At 38.3% G+C, this 20,910-nt stretch overlaps 3 protein-coding genes and 1 long non-coding RNA gene across 5 annotated transcripts; 2 read left to right on the top strand and 2 right to left on the bottom strand.

The window, feature by feature from the left end:
- The first annotated feature begins 946 nt into the window (after positions 1 to 946).
- Positions 947 to 3,805, top strand: LOC108112352. The gene is made up of 4 exons (XR_001772648.2): positions 947 to 1,226; positions 1,283 to 1,535; positions 2,974 to 3,066; positions 3,127 to 3,805. It is a non-coding gene; the product is annotated as an uncharacterized LOC108112352 (long non-coding RNA).
- Positions 3,806 to 11,654: 7,849 nt separating this feature from the next.
- LOC108112246 lies at positions 11,655 to 14,041 on the bottom strand. The gene is made up of 8 exons (XM_017222068.1): positions 13,969 to 14,041; positions 13,361 to 13,592; positions 13,255 to 13,300; positions 13,047 to 13,192; positions 12,445 to 12,996; positions 12,333 to 12,381; positions 12,145 to 12,278; positions 11,655 to 12,088 (listed from the first exon to the last, which is right to left on the bottom strand). Exons 1-8 carry the CDS (start codon positions 14,035 to 14,037, stop codon positions 11,709 to 11,711), a joined length of 1,608 nt encoding a protein of 535 aa, XP_017077557.1. The 5' UTR covers positions 14,038 to 14,041; the 3' UTR covers positions 11,655 to 11,708.
- Positions 14,042 to 16,195: 2,154 nt separating this feature from the next.
- LOC108113215 lies at positions 16,196 to 18,893 on the top strand. 2 transcript variants are annotated; one of them, XM_017223750.1, is made up of 4 exons: positions 16,196 to 16,339; positions 16,643 to 16,696; positions 16,775 to 16,932; positions 17,820 to 18,893. In XM_017223750.1, exons 1-4 carry the CDS (start codon positions 16,205 to 16,207, stop codon positions 18,832 to 18,834), a joined length of 1,362 nt encoding a protein of 453 aa, XP_017079239.1. In that variant the 5' UTR covers positions 16,196 to 16,204; the 3' UTR covers positions 18,835 to 18,893. The 2 variants fall into 2 exon arrangements, with proteins under 2 accessions (XP_017079239.1, XP_017079238.1); XM_017223749.1 differs by lacking the exon at positions 16,196 to 16,339 and having other exon boundaries at positions 16,345 to 16,696.
- On the bottom strand, positions 18,881 to 20,100 carry LOC108113216 (PRADC1-like protein). Its single transcript, XM_017223751.2, has 2 exons — positions 19,687 to 20,100; positions 18,881 to 19,392 (listed from the first exon to the last, which is right to left on the bottom strand). The coding sequence occupies exons 1-2, from the start codon at positions 19,980 to 19,982 to the stop codon at positions 19,098 to 19,100; spliced, it is 591 nt and encodes a 196-aa protein (XP_017079240.1). The 5' UTR covers positions 19,983 to 20,100; the 3' UTR covers positions 18,881 to 19,097.
- Positions 20,101 to 20,910: the final 810 nt, after the last annotated feature.

Raw genomic sequence — 20,910 nt, 5'->3', positions numbered from 1 at the left:
CAGCTCTTTGTTACATTTTGATTTATTAATGAGATAAAAAAAACAGGAATATAAAAATGATTCATGATTTTTTATATTCATGATTCTTTAAATTAGGCTAAGCTTAGATTTAATCTTTAATACACGTAAAACAAGAGCTTAATTGGTAAAAATAAAAATAAAAGATATTGAATAGGAAGATATAAGATGTGGTTAAGTTGGCAGCACCATAAGAGAGGAGAAGCTCTGTAGAAGAAGAGTAAAAAGAGACAGCTAGAGGCAGCAGCAGCAGAAAAGTCAGCAGTCGCCCTGCACGACCGTGTAAAGTTCTGCAGTCAAATTTTTGTATTCTTAAATTCATTTCAAATATTTACTAAATGTATTTGAATATGTATAACACTTATCACTCAATTTACAGAATAGTCGGAATGTTAATTATATTTTATATCATATTTTAGATGCAGATAGAGATAGAGATATACACACCGATTTTTTAAATTAATAAAACATTTGGAGTTCAAATTAATGCCTGGAAAATGAATATACCCCTTTAAACTTTAAAAACATGGTATTAAAGTCAGGTAAGGGCTGAGAACTGAAACCGTTAAAACCTCAAAAACCGAAACCGAAAATGCACTCTCCCACGCTTAATACACATACACACGCAGAGAGAGAGAGAGAGTGAGGGCCTTACATACACTCTCACATGTTACAACCGTTAATTTGCCGTTACACACACAGGCATACAGTGGCGCCAAAATGAATTCAATTAATTAAATTAGAGTTGAACGGGCAACAGCAGTCGCAGACTAAATTGGAAATGGTAATGGAAAACCGATAGAGATAGAGAGATATTCTGGCAGAGATCCATATGACTTAAACCCACATAATACATTCCAAATCGAGGCACTAACCACTTTCTTGTCAACATATCAGAATTCTGTACAGTCAAAAGCAGCTCCAACAAGGTAGCAGATATCTCATAAAATACATCAAATATATATTTTGTAATAAAATGGATCCCATTTTCAAGACTCTGCGCAGTCGTGTGGTGATGTATAAGAGCCCTGTGAAAAAAAAACGCAGGACTGTTGCAAAGGAAGTCATAGGAAGGGAAAATACTGAAACTCAAAATATGGTAAATCAAAATATAAGTACTGGAAATCTAGATATAACAAATGAAAATGACTCAAGAAATTCCGTGCTATTTGATGACGATCATTCTTTATCCCTTAATAATCCAAATGGTAGATTTGTTTTTGGTATTCAAAATAATGATAATCCAATATTCGTTGATATACAGCAAGACTATGATACATCGTCCCCAAACCAAATAAAAGGAGAATCCTTGCTAGATGAAACCTATGAAACTGAAAGCAATGACAATGATCTCATATTTATTTCTTACTCCAATGATCCGGTAGCATTTCTCGACATGACACAGGAAACCCTACTAGATGACTAAAATATACAATGGATCGGATTTTTGCATGAAAGAGAATCTTTGGCTATGGATCATTCATAAAGAAAAAGAATACAAATTCCATTAAGTTCAGGTATAGTATATATAATTACGCAGCTCGACCAACTCAATTATTAACTTTCATGAATGGCGGGCAAATTTTGCAAAGCGCCATCTGCTGCGGCTGCATTTACTTTTTGGAGTTTTCAATTTTTATTTTTAATTCGCCTCGTCTCCCGCTTCGCAACCCAATGCTCTTTGCTTCGATTTTCCGCTTTTCCCGTTAATTGTATTAAACGTATATAATTAAGTTGGCCCAACTGGAGGTAATAAATTATGACCTCCCTCCAACCAAGCGGCGGAAACTTTTTCCGATCGCCAACCGACATTTCTGTTGCGACAGACAAATCGAATTAGCGACAAATGTGTTCATTTTTTTTTGTATTTTTTGTCTTTTTATTAATGCTACCAATTTTAACTCATTTAAGGCCTGATGAAGGATTTAAATGGCCAACGGAACCCATGTTAAATGCTAATCTCTAACAGCTGTTCCATAAGTCAAGTGAGATGTCATGCGAGTAGCGAGTGGCGCTCTGAAAAAAAAGGTTTTTACAGTCAACGTTCATCATGGCATGAATTACGGGGCGTCAAACTGTCAAGCACCCAAACCCCCCTCTTTTTTTTTACCGCCCACTTCAAGCAAGACAGATGAACTAAGGGCTCTGTTTTCCACACATAACAGGGATGCAGTGAGCCTCTATTTTCTGTGACTATTGCTATTCATAAAAATTGCTCAATTCCGCTGGCGTTTGCTGGTTTTTCAGGCTTTTCCTCTTTGTATCACTAGCGCTCCTCCTCTCACTCTAACCCCCCCTATGGAAAAACCCGCTGGCAGAGATTTTTCATGCAAACAAGTGATATTTTTGTTGACAACTACCCACACTCTGGTTCTATTTTGGCTGCTAGCGAAAAAACAACATTTACGCCTAACATGTTAGGCTGAAAAAAGAGCAGACAACGTGGCCAAAGTGGGTTGAGTGGATTGTTTATACTGCAGCACAGCCAAAAACCCAACCGTACATGGCACACCCCTTACCACCCACCACAAACTAGGCTTAAAAATCCCACTAGTTTGTTTAAAAAAATTATGCCTAAAATTATGCAATGGCATGTGTGTGTATGGAAGACCACTACCAAAAAGGAAAAAAAAAGTTCCTTAAAAATATTTGCAAATTTCGCACAGTTGGCAGAAATTTCGGAGGCCATAAATTACTATTTGATTAAATTTTTAGCTAGCAAACATATGTACGTAAAAAGCGAGTTAAAATAATAACAATATTCAGTTGCAGCTGCAGCAGCAATTTGTGCAACAGTTGCAACTTTAAAACTTGTTTTTGGCAAAATAACAAGCAAATATTTAAGGGAAAACAAGAGCCAACGAAGAATAATTAAACGGAACTTATTGTATTAAGCTGCGCTGGCTTTGTTTATGTCCAATTAATAATTAATAAACTTTAATTGTAATTTTTCAGATTTTCTGATGAGTTTGGGACCTTTGGAGACCTGTAATGAAATGGCTAATTAAATCAAAACCATTGTTTGATTATGCATTTGTCTATGAAAAGGTTAATATTAGCTATTAATTTAGTACTATCCAGTTTTGCCTTTATCATGAATCATTTCAGATATCACAATTTCCAAACCTGAGGCCATTGACCAGTATTAACAACACACGGGGAAATATACATATATATTTATTTTTATCAATGATTGATTCGAAAAATTTAATCGAGTTTAGTTCATATTCGTTATTTAGATTATTTCTCTGTCCTAAAATCAAAATTTTAACATTCTCGATCAAATTAATTGCCGTTAATACCATCCACTTAACTTCACAAATGTGTTTATAGCTGCCACATAAATTTAACAAAATTCAACCCTCGGGAGCCACGTTGACCTCTCACCTGGGGCGCCGCAATGTATGCAACAAGTTTATGCATTCGCACGCCAGTTGAGGCATGTGATGCGATCTCATAAATTAAACTGACTAAAACCAGAGAAAAGGGAGGGAAAACATCACAAAACCAGGAAAAAAGAAAACTGGCCAGAGCAAACTCAGTCCGCAGAAGCCGCAAACATGCAAACCCAAAAAAAAGAAGGAAGGGGGGCAACTATACGAATCCGAGGGAGAAGTGCAGTGGCGAGTGCAGCACCAACTAAGCACGTGTCAAGAGTGTGGCCCAAGTTTTAATTTGCCTGAGGCATCCACTAACATCCCATACTCGCAGGCCTCACTGAGAGAACTGAATTTATTTAATTATAGTTTATATTTTTGTTAATAAAAGGTTTATTTTTACATTCAAATTCAAATGAGTAAACAATTCTTTTATATAATGTGATAAATCGTATATGTTATTGTTACTTAATTATTATTTTCTCATTCCAAAAACAGAAAAAAATATATTTTAAATTTATTTAAGTTTTTTTCTGTGCAACAACATAAGGGTCCCTATGTCTGGCGCTGAGTAACTGTCAGGCCCGTTAGTCCCTTCATAGCTGGAGAGCCGCCTTGATGTCTGACAATGTCATCAGTTGCAGCTGACGCAGCAGCAGCAGTAGCAGTAGCAGCAGCTATATCTGTAGCAGATATAGCAGAGATAGCAACAGTAGAAATCAGCAGTGGCAGCAGGAGTTGCAGCAGAATTGCAGGGAGTCAACTTGTGTGCGACTGCACACGCATCGCCCGCTTTTTTTAGGGGCTCTTTTAAATCTTGTTGGCGGAATGCGAAAGGGTAGCAAATGGCATGATGGCACTTCTGGTAGCTAAGTAGGGAGGTTCAAGCTAAAGGTCGTTGAATTAGTTTTTTATGATTGGTAAATGTATACTTAATAGGAAAGAAGAATATTTTAGAATAGCATAGAAAGAAGGTTAATCGTAGATTATTTACAAAAAATATTTGATAGTTTATTCGGTAGAATCTTATTTAATCATTAACCCAGAGGGATATAACCAAATAAGACCCAAATTATGGATAAACTTGTTGAATTCCTAGAGTTTTTGCAGAGAAATATCTAAAATATTTTAGCATCTTCTCAGTTCTTTAGAACAAACTCCAGGATACTCTTATACTCTATAACACTTCTCAGGGCAGTTACTTATTTGGACTGGGAGGGTGGTGTCTATGACAAGTGGACAAGTGGGTGTGACTTTCCACCCCTGCAATTCGCCGCCTTTCGCCCAGCCTGCTGCCACCTTCTCCGCTGTGAAACTCTAAAGAGGCAGATAAACCGAGGCTCGCCTGGACGCTGTCAGTTAGCCAGTCAGTCAACCAGTCATCCAGTCAGTCAGTCAGTTCCTCATTCCCCCAGTTCCTCAGTCATTCAGTTAGTGTGGATCCCTCCCTTCCAACCCACTGACGATGTCATTTGCTGCGTGTTGAATTGTGTTTTCATTTGAGTTTTGTGCGGCGCTGATTGCCGCATGCCTCAATGACATTTCATTTATTAAGTGGGCGAGCCTTTCGTCAGTTTGCCTACCGCTCTCTCTCTCTCTCTCTCTCTTTTTCTCTGTCTCTTTCTACCGATTTTTGCAATTCAGCGAGGCACCAATTAACTATGCAACAACCTGCTGACGTCACCGGTGTAAGCGATACCGATCGGCGGCAAAACGGAAACCGGGCGTTGTAAAAATCCTGAGAGTCATGAACGCCCGCCCGCCTTTGATTTGTTTTGCAAGAGCGTGTGTGAATGTGTTACTTATATCCGCTACAAAAGAGCATTTGCATATCAAATGAATTGTAACGAGCATGAAACAAGCAAAAATAACATAGGGTCCACCATTTGCCCACACAACCCCGTTCGACCCATACCTCCACCGTCTCGATCCCTTTTAGCCAGCTGAAATATAAATGTTAATCCTGGCGGCGTCAATTGCAAAACGTTCAACGTTGTTGACAGCCAACGGTAGCACACAGCCCAAGACCAGATCCTGAAACAGGCACAGAATACGAGTCACAGGACCAGGCACCGAACTCAAACACAACATGCTGCACGGCAAGAAAATCTTACTTATATTAGACAAACTTTGTGGGAACTTAACGCAAATTTTAAACTGTAATTACCTTAACATCAACGTTTTTAGCTTATAATAGTTGTGCGAAATATTTTTAGATATTATTATTATGTTAGTAGGATAAGGTTAGATGTTTTTCTCTTTCGAACTTTTTAAACTAATTTTTCCAAAGCTTTCTTTTAACTTTAAATATAAAATGCCAAAAGTGAAGACCGACATTCTTTCCCAGTGTAGTATCCTTGGCCCGGGCCAGTGTGTCAACGGGTTTTTAATTGATTTTCATGGCTGCAGTTTTTGATTGTGCTGATTGACGCATCAAATGAAGTGACTTCGTCCGGGCGAAAGGACAACGGGGCAGCCCGGCAAGGACCTACGGGCATCTGTCTGGGCCATATCAGTGACGAGACAAACAGCACAGAGAGCCAGAAAGGAAGAGCACAGAGCCCCACCGCCCGGGCAGTAATTAAATTTGTCAGCCGGACAAAACGTTCGGCACTTTTCGACCTACCAACTGGCCAACGTGGCGTATGCATGATGCGATGAGCTGCAAAGGAGCTTGTATGACGACCAGCAGGAGCAGAAGAATACAGAGGGGGCTTATTGCATTTTAATCAGTGCATTCAGTAAACTCATTGTTTATCCTCACGGCCGACCCACTCTATTTATTTGCAAATATGAATAAATAAACGAATGGCTGCGATGTATCCAGTGATCCAGTGGTTCAGTGATTGGATGCAGATACAAATGAATGGACTTTTGCGTTCCACATTGGCCACTAATGAGCCGTCTCTGACGTCATTACTGTTTGCTGTCCAAAGTCAGAGGTAGAAGAGCCAGGAACAAATCTCTGAAATCGGAGACTCAATTTAAAAATCATTATGAGCGCACATTAAGCGTAAAAAATTAATGAGCAAGTTGCGTCAACAATGAGCTAGGACCAAGAGTCAGGATATCCCTCGGCATGGGTACGAGAGTATGTGTGTGCTGCAGGGAATCCAAGGTGCGTCCGCTCCTGACTGCATCATCCTCTATATAGCCCGGCTTCAGTTTCATAATGGTGGGAAAAAGGAACAGAAAAAATAAACGCACCCACACACATACAAAAACTTGCAGGAAAATGAGGAAGGAAATCTCCAATAGAAGAAGCCAAAGGAGAAGGAGGAGGCAGGGTGGCAGGTGCCCCTAAGGAGCTGCCGCCCTGATAGGATGTCGACTTGAATGGCCGCAATGGCATTGGGTTTCGGTTAACGGTAATAGACGTGAGCCACTCGGCCAGGTTCTTGCGAAGAGCAAGCCGAAAGCAGAGACCTTCTGTGCAGAGGGGGAAAAAATGTAAAGGAAAATTCCTGTGAGCTGAGAAAATGGAGAAGAGGGAATTATCAGGAAGCTGGTGCCTTTTTATCAGTTGCTCCTTTGCCTTCGTAGGGATTCAATTAGAAATATTAAGTTGATAACTGAAATTAGTGGTTCTTAGTTTCTGCAAATCAAAATGCTTGTTAAATAAAAATAATCGTCGGTTTATAAGTTAATCATTTTCTATATAAACTTTATTACTTGTCTTTTAAATCCTATAAACTGACGATTTAAGATTGTAAAATATATTAATCTACTCGATTTACCTACTGAAACTTAATGGAAACTTAAAAATAATAATATCCCATAAAAATGTATGCCTAATCAACAGTGAAACTAAAATTGTAAGTAACTTATAGACCCTTGAATGCCTTTCCCAAGACCCATGTAAGACCCCCTTCCAATACGCCCCTGACAGCCCCATTGGCACAAAGTCTACAGCAGCGTTTACTTTGCCTAACAATATTTAGTTTGGCAACAAAAGTCGCAGGCCCACACCCCAAAGGACACACAAACTGGCAGTGCCACAAAAATGAGGAATGAGTGGCTTGTGCTCCTGCCACCTTGCCACTCCCCGAACAACTCATTTGGCACTCATCAGTAGGTCAGGGCATTGTTAATGCAACATATCCTTGAAATCCAGGACGAGATCCGTTTAAATTGTTGAGCTTCCCTTCACTTCGAACTATGGTTCTCAACTCGGTCTCCGTCTTGGTCATAGTCTCCGCCTCCATCTCCATTCCATCTCCGGCTTATTCCGCATGCTTGTCACGTTGTCCGGCGCTGAAAGGAGACACCAAACGGGGGCCAGAAGTTTTTTCTTTGCGTGCCCGGACAGATTGGCCTGGCTGGGACGTCCAAGAGGAAAGGATGGGATGCTGGGTATCTGTGTGCGTGCCTCCTGGTCTTTGTTGGTAATTACCTCAAGTTGGTCATTTGATGATGCGCAAATCCCGTCGAGCTGGCTGGAGCATTGAGCTGTGATTGCGGACGCAGGTGGAGCTTCCACCCCTTCAATAGGGGGGGTGGCAGAAGAGCCAAAGGAAGACCGACTGAATCCACAGGTGTGTGTGTGTGGCCCTGGGGCTAATTGCCGTTAAGTGCCTGGGCAATCCTCAAACGTTTGATATTTTCAACATAAATAATCCCAGTCAGTTGGACATTTTTGACTTGGGGCCAGATTCTCACAGAGCTTTAAAGCTTTTGTTACACTGAGCAAAATATAATGATTGTGAGATTGTGAGAAATAACCTTTGGGTTATATATTATATATGTTAAAATATATGAAGTTAAATTTAACCAAGCCATGAAATTTAGCCGAGAGCAGAAGACCTTAGCTGCTGATGCTCCTAGGCCTATGTTAGCTCTTAGTTTTAACTAATTGTCCTTAGATAAATAAATAAAATGTGATGTTAAAGATATGTTTGGATTGACGAATAACTCTAAAATATATCTTCCATATAGTAAAAATATGGAAGATATATTTTAGAGTTATTCGTTCTTTTTCAAAGATATTATGCTCAGTTTTGTCCTTTTATTAAGTTTTTAAAATGAATTATCAAAGAAATTAAAGTTCGTTGTAAGTATTTGCAAATCCATAATACAATATAATATTAAATAACAAATAAATAATAAAGCAAAACTTATCTTTTTGTCAATTTCACTATCACTATGAGTCCCACAATAAAAAGTTAATTTAAAGCACCAAAACTCCTCAAATTTTCTTCGCTTATGGCCTTCATTTATTTAGAGACAACAACAACTTTTTAAATATACAAAAACAAACACATTTGTTAAGTTAATAAGCTAAAAAAAAATTAATTTTAAGTCATTGAAGTTTATTAAAGTTATAAAATCCTCTCATAGGAAACCAACGCATCCGAAAAAATAATTTTGTCTATAATTTGATCGTGCCAAGAACACAACATTTTTCTTAAACAAAACATTAAATGATATTAGGAATCTTTAAAATAAATATTCCTTTTTTAAAAACAAAAACTAAACACAGCTTTAAAGAGTAAAGGTTATATTTCTTCCCCGTGTAGAGCGACTATTTTAGTGTGTGAATTGGAGGATGCCCGTCGGGGGCTTTGCCACCGCATGGTCAAAGTGCTTTCGGTCGCTTGGACCACTTAAGCACAGCGCTTTGGCCATGCTGGCTACATTCGCACAACGTCCCCAACCACCCTCCGACCGCCTCTTTGGGGTTGCTTTTTTGGCGGCAGCACGTCCAGGTGCAGGTGGAATAGAGCTCCTGGTTGCGCCGCTGCATCACATAGCCCCGACATGGATGCGGACTAGCTGAAATGCAGCTAACGAACCGCAATTGCGGTCACATTTCATGAGAGCGCGCACGCCGCCCGCTGGACACTAAATTTCGCCCCAGGCGAAAACTCACACACACGGATGGAGGACGAAACACTGGACGACTGATTCAATTTGCAGCCAGCGACAGGCTTTTAGTGCTCTCCCCAGTGCACCGCCCACACCACCCATATCCTGTCCAACCATTCTACTCCTTCTTCACCTCCTCTGTTGCCTGTGGATATCATCAAAAATTAGCTTGTTTGACGGGACGACTGCTGAGGTGGCTGCAGTTCGCCGGGGCTGTCTTTCTCTCTCTCTCTCTCTCTGCGACCCTAAAACTCAATGAGCTCATGTGGCATTTTAAATGCATGTGCACGAACTTCCGCTGGAAAGGTCACTCCTGGGCAAAGTTCACAAAGCAACAGGTATATGACAGTCCAATTAACTTGACTGAATTCAAAATGAGCTCAATGAAGCACTGGTAAACAAGGTAAAGAATGTCCTAATTAGCAGAAAACTGAGTGCGTTAAAATGTGTAAGGGACATTGGCTAATTAAGACAGAATATTGAAAATCAAGCATACTCTATAAAATAAGCCATTATCTTTTAAAACCATTATAAATAATAAATATCTAAATAATTGTCCATTTTTAAAAACTCTGATCCCTTTAAATCTTGTGATTAGCAAAGTAAAAACTTTGTAACTTTGTAGAAGATTTGGACATTATACTCGTAGCTACTGCTTTACTAACATTGTAATTGTAATGTTTTATATAAAAAGAAGCTTACCTTTAAAAACGAAGAATGTTTTCTCGCATATAAGTTAGCCAATTGAATCTTTAAGCCTGTAGCCTAGTGAAAACTAAATATAATGTGAAGCCCTCCCTTCCGCCTGACTATCCTTCTGGTTTTTATCCTAACTGCCTCATCACACTAAACTTAATGAGAAAATTTGGCAGAGTGGGGAGTGCTAGTGTGGAGCGGTCGGAGTACAAACTATTTGGGGGACAGCTGAGGAGGACATCACATCTAAAAGATGCTGTAATAATTATGCAAATTTCAATTTGGACCGTCTAGCCGAGACACGAACCTGCAGCAGCAGTGACACCTTTGGACAGACGAGAAAACAAGGACGAAAACGCAAGACCCAGGATTCCGGAGTCAGGCAATTTGCAGGCGGCGTCAGTCTCTGAGAAACGTGCGAAAGGAACAAGTCGTGACCCCGCACCTCTGCTGACCTGACCCCTTGAACCTTGTCCCCTCAGTTCACCACTAACAAACCAACCAACCACCCACACAAACGTAAGCGCATTTTAATGATCTCATTTATGCTAATCTGCCAACGCTTGAATCTGTTCACGCACACAGACAGACAAAACCACAAGGGGTGTGCCGTGAGCGATGGGAGGGGGAGGTAAGTTGGTTCCAACTGCCACCGGCTGGTAATGCTAATGAAGTCTAATTGAATTTCGGACACTTGACACGTCCCACAATCTCTGATCTCTAGTTGACACGCTGGCAAGGAGGCGTGGCACATAAAACACAGAGTTTAAATCGGCTATTAAGTGGGAGTGAGACAATATGTAGCAGAATCTGATATTGATATTAAAACACATGCATCCATATGGTCATGACAAAGATGTAGATATAGATATAGATATAGATATAGATATAGATATAGATATAGATATAGATATAGATATAGATATAGATATAGATATAGATATAGATATAGATATAGATATAGATATAGATATAGATATAGATATAGATATAGATATAGATATAGATATAGATATAGATATAGATATAGATATAGATATAGATATAGATATAGATATAGATATAGATATAGATATAGATATAGATATAGATATAGATATAGATATAGATATAGATATAGATATAGATATAGATATAGATATAGATATAGATATAGATATAGATATAGATATAGATATAGATATAGATATAGATATAGATATAGATATAGATATAGATATAGATATAGATATAGATATAGATATAGATAGATAGATATAGATATAGATATAGATATAGATATAGATATAGATATAGATATAGATATAGATATAGATATAGATATAGATATAGATATAGATATAGATATAGATATAGATATAGATATAGATATAGATATAGATATAGATATAGATATAGATATAGATATAGATATAGATATAGATATAGATATAGATATAGATATAGATATAGATATAGATATAGATATAGATATAGATATAGATATAGATATAGATATAGATATAGATATAGATATAGATATAGATATAGATATAGATATAGATATAGATATAGATATAGATATAGATATAGATATAGATATAGATATAGATATAGATATAGATATAGATATAGATATAGATATAGATATAGATATAGATATAGATATAGATATAGATATAGATATAGATATAGATATAGATATAGATATAGATGGTGTTGCTGGTTAAGAATATTTATTTCTTTAAAATTGGTAACTACCATTAACTAAAATTAATTAAAGCTAACAGTGTTGACTATCCAGTCGGTATGACTCGTAATATTGGTGAAAACTTGCACGCCGCTAGTTGAATAACTGTTAATACCAACCAGGACTAGCCTTTCTTGTCCCATAAACATAATCTTCTTTGCCAATACGTCGCCACTTTTGCCATAATTCCGACTCACTCTAGAAGGAACTTCCACACAAATTTGGTTCGGTTGAACTCCGTTTTGGATTCTGTAAGAGCAGTCACGAGAGTTCTCGACTGAAGCGGGTTTTGGATATATAGTCATGCGATCTTCAGTTTGCACATGATCAAATGTGATTAAGCTAGACTCTTCCTGCGGCTCATAATTTGTACTCGCAGGCATACAAATAGGCGTCATATTGTCTAAAAAATAATAACTCAATAACAAAGACACTAAGATTTGGCAGTAATGGTAATACCTATGCTCGCCTGCTTATTAACTTTGAGCAATGCTAAATCATTTTTGAAATCATCAGAAAATTGTGGGTGCTTAAACACGGCAACAACTCGGAATTCGTCATAACGTCTAAGGGTTCCTACCAGGCCCACATCTCTGCGAATATAAAAGATTAATTATTATAAATTATCATCTCCTGTAAAAACTTACAGAGAGACAGCATTATCTGGTAACTTATAGGCATTGGTGATGATAAATCCTGGAAATGAAAATAAGTCATCACTAAGCAAAATTAATGAAAGCTATTAGAACATATACGTACTATCTGTGATAAACCAACCCTGGCCGCTGAAATTTGGTCCATAGATGCGAGCATGTAGTTTTGATGACAAGGTATAGCCTTGGCATTTTTCATACAACCATCTCCCCTGATTCAATTCAATATTGGGCTCTTTGGGCACTATTGGTTGTTGTGGGGGGATTCTTGGATGGTTCTTGATATCAAATCTCTTCACAGTTGCCTCAATCCACTCAACATAGCTTGATAGATCTATATAAGCGAACTGGTCATTACAATTTATTTTTGCATTTTTTAGAATGCCAATTTGCACTTCGCGAACAACATTCGATTGATCGTTGACAACAGAGGTTAAGGGAGCACCGGATTCCAGATGGCAAGAGGCTCTTCTCGATTTCGCAACTGCACAAATGTTTTTCGGATCGGAATCGGCATTCAAATTTAATTGGCACTGCTTGGAAAGGATTAGGGCAATGGCATGAAGTTTGTTATTCTTTGGTCTCCAGCCAAAGGTTTTTAAATCTTTGGCTATTTGCCAATTCTTATCCAAATTAATGCAAATTGGTTGGATACGTTCTGTGGGGAATAGGGTTTTTAATATAATCTTTATTAAATAGTTATCATACCATTATAGTCAACGCTGTTCGACAGCTTTAGGAGGCCTATATTGTTCTGGAGACTTCCACTATAGTCCAAACTGTGCACTACGCTATGACTGACCCCGTGCATCTGAGCGGGCTCTGTTTTTTTATATGCTCCCAAGCCAATAAATCTAAATTAAAGAAGTTTGTTTAACCAAAAATGTAATAGTCATAATATACATTTCGAACTTACAGTTCGTCATGACCTTGTACGCAATCAGCAGTAGTCAAAACAAAATCTGAAGAAAATTGTTAATATCATAAACTTAACTTGAATTATTCATTACTAATATACGCACCTTTATTAATCAGCGTTCCGGTACATATGTAGTGAGTTGCATTTCTAATATATGCCATCCAAGTAGCATATTGTTGCAGAGTCTCGTTTTGTGATTGGTATTGTTTCGGAGCTGAACAGGATTCCTCTAGAAACCGGTAACCACCTACGTGGCTTATGAGCAAAGCCACCCATGGGATCCAAGCGAATAATGTCTTCATTTCACGAGAAGCGCAAAGCAACTGAAACATGAACTATGAATAATAGCCCCTTATCAGTGGTCAAGTAAAATTTTTATTTATATATTCTTATGAATGTGTATTTTATGAGTCATGCTGATCGGAATTTGATAAACGTTTTTTCTTACATTTTAGATTTTTAAAAGTAAGGTTTATTATTATTCTGTTATGTTTTATAATTTTTACAATTTAATTGCAAAATCTATCCCAAACCGTAATCTTTCTGGTTATTCCCGAAAGGCAAATACAATCTTTAATTTTTTCTGAAGAACGCTGATAATATTATTTGAATTTGTTAAAAAGTTCTTAATGTACTTAGCTAAATGAAATTAAATATTTTATGTATTTTTCTTTTAATAATTTTTAACCAGTTTTTAAGCTATCAACGTACAACATTCCAAAATACATTTCCTTGAATCAGCTTTAAACTGCGCTTAAAGTGATTTCTAACTCGACCCATTGAATGCATTCTCTTGACCAGTATCCGTATCTGAACGATGTGCGGCAGTGGCAGTAACTATATCTGTCCGTGGCCATCTCGACGGGTTTCAGCTGCTGTCCGGCGGAGTCAACATTTGCGTTTTTGCGGCTGCGGCGGGCATAAAATTTCCTATGCATTCGACCACATTGAAATTTTCTCGTAATATTTGATTTGATTTTTAAACAAAACGCTGTCCCACGCCTAGTTAGAGTGAGATAGTGGCATTGTCAAGTGACGAGCTCCGGTCAGGCTGACATATTGACAAGGGGATTGGGAATGGGTTGCACAACCAGGATGATGGGCATTCCGCTTTTATTAGCATGCCAGTGTGTAGCAACAACAAATCAGAATTATTTGACAACGCAGCTAATTTACATGAGCGTGCGAAAGGGGTGGCTTAAAATGGTGATGGGGGGGAAGGGGATTGATGGGTTGCACATTGGACTGTTGGACAGTCAGGAGCTGATACTCGTATCTCACATCCCGACAGCATGCGGCTTCTGTCTGCGGCTTCTTTCTGTGGCCTGGTCATGGATCTCAACTGGACCTGAAACTGGAATAAAACCGGAACCGACTCTGTCCATGGCCTCATTGTTAAATCGTCGGGCGGCATTTTAAGTGGGCAAAAAGTTGAAACCGCTTTCGACTTGCGTTCAATTTCATTTAATTACTTTGACGTAAATTTCGAAACTGTATTACCGATGCGGGAGCAGGGCAAGTAAGAGTTAACCCTTTGCCAACCGATAGCAGAGTTTGCTTAAAAATCTGGTTTTCCGGTTTGCTTTTTAAAATCGAGGAAATAATTGGGGCTCGTAAGGGGAGACTTTATGAACATATATTATATATATATAAATTAGATACGATTTTTAATCAGTATATTTAAAGTTTTTTAATTTGTACAGCAATTGATATACATTTTAGTTTTCAATAATTTTATTTTGTACAATGGTTTAAATTGTTTAAGTTATTAGCTTTACAAAGAAAAAAGTTTGGGTGGAAAACCAGTCAAGTTGGGATTAATTTATTGCTAAAAAAGTTGCAAACACATCATTAAAAAAAACCTTAAAAGCACAAAAAAGATTATTTAATCAACAAACTTGCATAATATAATTAAAAATTGAGTTACACAAAATTTTTTCTCTGTGAAAATAATTGTTTAGCGGAGAAATAAACAATCCCTTCGAGTTTCACTTGGTAATTCCCCAGAATAATGAAAATTATACGCAGACTACAATTTCAAGTCTGAAGGCTTTTTTATCAACACAAAGAAAAATTGATTACAGCATTTATTAAACATTATGTTAATAATTAGAAGTAAGTTAAAATATAAATATTTTTTTTTAAGATAAAGAAAGTTTTTACATTTTTAGAGTTTTTTATTCATTTACCTATTTTATATTATTATTATTAAAGAAAGTATTATGCTGCTTACAATATTACCAAAAAAAGTATCTTTAAAAAGAAAAACATTTTATATCAATATGATTTCTTAATATTCCTTTTTCCATTTTTTTTCTTTGTGTACTTAATTTGGTTACGCTGTGATGCGGGAGGGGGGATAACAGCATAATCAGCATCTCCAATAGGTTTTTGAGAGAATAAAAGAGACAGTGATTGGGAGAGAAAAGCCCGATCAACAAAAGCGTGACAAAGAAAAGCCCAACCAGACACGCGATAATAACAGAGTCTTACATATAAACAAAATATATGAACATACATACATATACATATACCATGGGAGTTTACATACGCCCGATATGGATCTCAGCATATATAGTATGTATGTAAATACATATATATGCAAAGTACCGGCAGATAGTGCTCGACGATAACAGGGCTGATTCCTATCTAAACTGTAACAGGTGCCCAGCAGACTCGAGAAACGCGATCCCCGCTAGGTCCCGAGATAAAATTGATTGATAAGAGGGGTTTGGGGTGTGGGTGAGGGTGAGGGTGCGCGGGGGAGCAGAGGAGGGGGGTTTAGTGGGAGGTCGGGAAGAACACAAAGCTCAGAATGAGAGCTTCACGCAGGAAAGCTTTGTCACATATGTATATTTATTGCTATTGTTTTCGCTCTCTCCGCGGCTCGAGTTTCAATTTAGTCAATTTACCGTTACCGGTACCGTTACACTTACAGTTGCACTCGATGAGCGCCGCCGAACGAACAGCTGAAGGGAATCGGTTTCAAGATCGGGACCCATGGAGCAGTCCGAGCATGAGCCGAAGTCAAAGCCGGAGTCGAGCCACGTCTATTGGATCATCCTGGCTGCATGACGAACTTGTAAGTTTTAGAGCTTCAGTTGTGGCTGGACCGCCAGCCGCGATCGATCTCGCTCTCCCTATATTCACGCGTTCTCTCTCTCACTTTCTCTCTATTGCGGAACTCTCCCCACCCACGCCATGTGTTTTTGTTGTGAATGAGCTCCCTCGCCGTCAATTGTTATTATAACTGTTACTTTCCATCCTCTATCAACCCCTCCCCACCAACGTCGATTGCTCTTTGTCTGTCATGCATCGACATAATGCTGAGAGCTCTTTCTGTTTCATCAATCGTATCAACGGGAACGCCAATGATGAACTGCAGCAGCCCGGAGAACATGAGCCCACTTCCGCTCTTTTGGACTACTGCAAACGGAAGGTGGGTGTGGTGTGATGATCGATCATTGATTACCTAACCATCAAGTCGTGGAAACTGACCAACATCTTGCCATAACAGTTCCTTCGTCCATATGTGGCCATCCTGACGCTGGTGGGTCTTAATCCCATCTCCACCGATATGAGCAGTGTACGTGCCTGCTGCAGCTACGTGCAGGCGTTGATGGTGCTATTCGTCCTGCTGGTTGGATACCTTTTACGGTACATTTGTGGATACAGGTAAGGGTTCACTGTGAAAAACAGAATTTTCTCCCATTACGTTATACAAGAAATCGGTAAAGATTTATAATTTTACAAAAAAAAGTGATTTCCTCAAGGAGAAAACCATTGCAAGTTATTTTATCTCATCATGTAAGCAGATACACTTAAATGCGATCGTACACAAGTTCATACTATATGTACCCATGTTTTGTTATCAATTGATTTATTATTCCGGAAAACCTTCCCAGCTTTAAACACAAACAGTGGACAATATTCAACTATTATACATGTCTGCAGCAAATTACACATGCATGTATTGGATAACTATTTTGCTTCAACTAACAGTGTAATATTTATTTTAAAAATTTATAAAAACATATGTATGTATGTAGGCAAGTTTTTCACAACGTAAAAAATTCCAATCTCTACCCTAGATTATTTTTGAGATATCATTTTCATTAATAAAAAGAAATGATTACGAGTTATACGTACCATAGCAGAAAAAACCCCATTGCAACCTATTACTAATACTATATTAACATGAAACAGCTTTATATTTACAAACAAACATTTTATTTTACTATATTCCTACAAGACCAAAAGTGCCAAAAGATCATCTTTGTCCAACTTCCTTTTATTTAAAAACTTATGTTTTAAAATTGTTAAAGGCAGACTATAACTTATGTGTTTGTTTAAAACTTTAAATTATTTTGTTTTCCTTATTTATGTTTCGATGACTGATAGATGTTATTTACATATATTTATAAAATTAAAACCCTAATTCAAAAATATGACTATTTCATATTATTTGTATCTTCCACATTGCAAATACGCGTTTTTGTTATTTCGTCTATTTCTTACAATTACTATTAAAATTAGTTTAATCGTAACCAATTCTCTTCTAGAGGCGATCGTGGTTTTACCAGCTACAGGGACATTCGACCCATTACCAATGGAACAGATGGCGGGTCAGCTAGTCCTAACACTATAGGAGAACTTCTCTTTGGATTTATAGTGCCCAGTGGATTTAATCTACTGTCTTTCGTGTCAGCAGTGTTGGTATGCAAGGTGATCGACCATGAGCAGCTGCAAAACCTCATCGAGCGGGTGTTCCTGATGTCAGCCAAGCCGAAAAGACTGTGCCGAATGTTGTGGCTCTTTTTGACCATTGCATTGGCTTTGCTGATTTTGCTTTTTGGATACGCTTGCTGCGTGGTGATAATGCAGCCAAGTCAGATCGTGAAAGTGTCTTGGCTAGCAGAAGCCCTAAGCGATTGGGAGTTGTGGCTGCGTGTGGGCCTGTTGTTCACCATATTGCTCCAAGACCTTGTGGAAATTATTATACTAAGCAACTATTACATCGAATGTTATTTGCTAAGGATGCATTTGGAAACGCTTTCGCACAAGCTCCTCATGCACTCCATCGATTCACTAGATTGGATGAGGGAAGTCCTTGAATTTCGTAAGCTGCTGGAACGGCTGAATCAGCACGTGTCTGTGCCGGTGTGCTTCCTGATTGTAATGAATCTGGCGTACGCCTTCGCGGGATTGGTGTACCTTTTCAAGGACTTTGATTTCCACTACTGTGCCATGAAGCTCGTCTTACTTAACATTGCCAATGTGATGCTGTGGCTGTTTTTGGGATTGCTGCCCTTTTTCGTCGCATCATCAGTGACGCGTGTGTGCCAGAACGCCCAGGCGAATGGCCATCAGATACGGGTTCGCCCGTTTGTTTACCACAATACCTCGGCGGAGGATCTCAACTCGACGCTACTATTCGCCGCCTCACTAGACATGTCCGCTAAACTCTTTCGAATGCCTATCCAACCGAACTACTTGTGCTTCGCCATCCTTGTTGTGGTCATCGTAATTCTCACGCTTGGCATGTGTCTGAATCTCACCGCCTTGGGCAAAATATAACCAATAAATTGTACGCATTCGCCTATAATAATAAAAAATTATAGTATTTGTATAGCTTATTACTTTGCGACCTGACTGACTGGCTGCTAAGCAAATTTATTTACACTGTATGGCTTCCATCTACGAATTAGCTACTTATTGGTACTCTAATGTTTAGTCTCAGTTGCTGTCTCAATATCTCTGCCTCCGAGTATGCACTTTGGTTTCTTATTGTATGGGTCCCATCCCCACAAGTCCTTTTTACTGGCTGCACTTCCAGCCCGTTACCACCCCAGCCACGGTGGATGGTTAATCTTAGAGGGCGGTATGAAGGTGAGGTTAACCGGTATGTTAATTAGGGCATGAACCCTTTTCAGTCGCTGTAGCGTTGAACGAATTATAACGCCGTTTTTTCCAAGTAAAAAGCCAGCCGGTATGTTAACGTCCCGTCGGGAGTTGTCATGTATCATCTCGATGTAGTGCTCAAACTCTGGCGAGCTGGGATTGTACTCCGTGATAATCGCAGCCAAAGCTCCAGCTGCCTCCGCCTGCAGTGTCTTAGTGACGAAGGAGCACTCCCTGGAAAATAATACGGCATTATAATCTATTTAGCTTTTTATCGTTATCTTAATAATTTAATGAAAGTATTCTTAACGCGCATTCCCTGATTTGATTGACTTGGATTATTAAGACTTTACAGAGACATTTCCATCGCACGTAACCTGATAAACAGGAAACGGTTAGCTTCTTGGTATATGTATGTTAGAGACTACTGATAAGATTCACCTACATACGTATGTATGACCTTAGCCACTAAAGATTTTCCCACACTCAATATAAAAGCTATAATGGAGCGACTTTAGCTCTTCTCACCCTCGATCGATGAGTGCGACGCCCCCATTAAGTTCTCGGGCATTCCGGATTTCTTGGCAAGCGCTCGGCGGATCCGTGAGCACTAGCGGAACTCCCTTCAGTCGATGTGAGAAGGTGGATCCAAAGTCCTTGGCCGGTCGCAGACGGTACGTGTATTCCAGATCCGAGGGCGTGAGGATTTCAAAAAACACGTCACCCGCTATTATGTCCTGGGTTGTGATCGGTATCGATATCGTGGTGCTGGCTTGGATGCAGCGGCTCAGTGTGGCGGCAAGCACTAACCAGACGATTAGCATTTTGGCCACGAACGCATAACTAATGTAAATTTTTGTTGCAAAAAAAAAACAAACTAATTCTTATGGCGTTAGTGGTGGACCGGCCTTTAAAGATGCCGCTAAAGCGATGCTATCGGTCGCTCAAGAACTATCCAAGTATCGAAAAATGACTGTCCTAGCAGTATGTTAAATATTAAAAAAAAATCGAAATGTTTTCTGTTTTACTTTAAAGATTATATTTCAAAAAATATGTATTCTATTTCGCCTAAACAAACAACATTTTATGGAATCCCCTTTATGTATAAATCGATACTTTTTTTCGTTGTCTGATTTTTGACCTCTTTGTAAAGATTACCTACTAAATTGTATTAAATATTATTCTGATAATTTCGTGAATTAACAAAATCATATTTTTAATATTTTCATAATTAACCCTTATTGGTCATAAGGTAATAATTAATTGGTCTAATTTTTAATCGACTTCGCTTGACATAACATTGTTAATACTTCTGAATAAAATAATTACTTATAAGATCTAGTATAACTTGGCATATTTAAAGAAAATGGAATTCTTTAATATTCCATATTTGGGAAGCCTACCCCTAATGTGACAATCGGATATCGATATTTTTGAAATGCAAATTTTAAAGCAAAGCAAATATTAATGCAATAATAAATAATGTGCATGTATATATTATTACATAAATTATTTAATTATTTAAAAAGAAAAAAATCGATAATCGTATAGGAGAGGGTGTCCCTAATGCCTGATCCGATATGTTTCAAGTCACCATTACGGGCACACTGCTTACGCGTGGCTAAAAAGTAGCCAATTGGATCCCACCAAATTGGGTTATGTAGTTCTGACCAGATATAAGCGATCACATTTGTGGAGTTTAAAGCAAGATGTGAAAATGGAATATGCAAATTCGTGCTCTAAGAAACGAAG

Source organism: Drosophila eugracilis, unplaced genomic scaffold (genome assembly GCF_018153835.1).
Source record: "Drosophila eugracilis isolate 14026-0451.02 unplaced genomic scaffold, ASM1815383v1 contig_90, whole genome shotgun sequence".
In the NCBI taxonomy this organism is placed as follows: domain Eukaryota; kingdom Metazoa; phylum Arthropoda; class Insecta; order Diptera; family Drosophilidae; genus Drosophila; species Drosophila eugracilis.
This window is presented reverse-complemented; position numbering and strand designations above follow the sequence as displayed.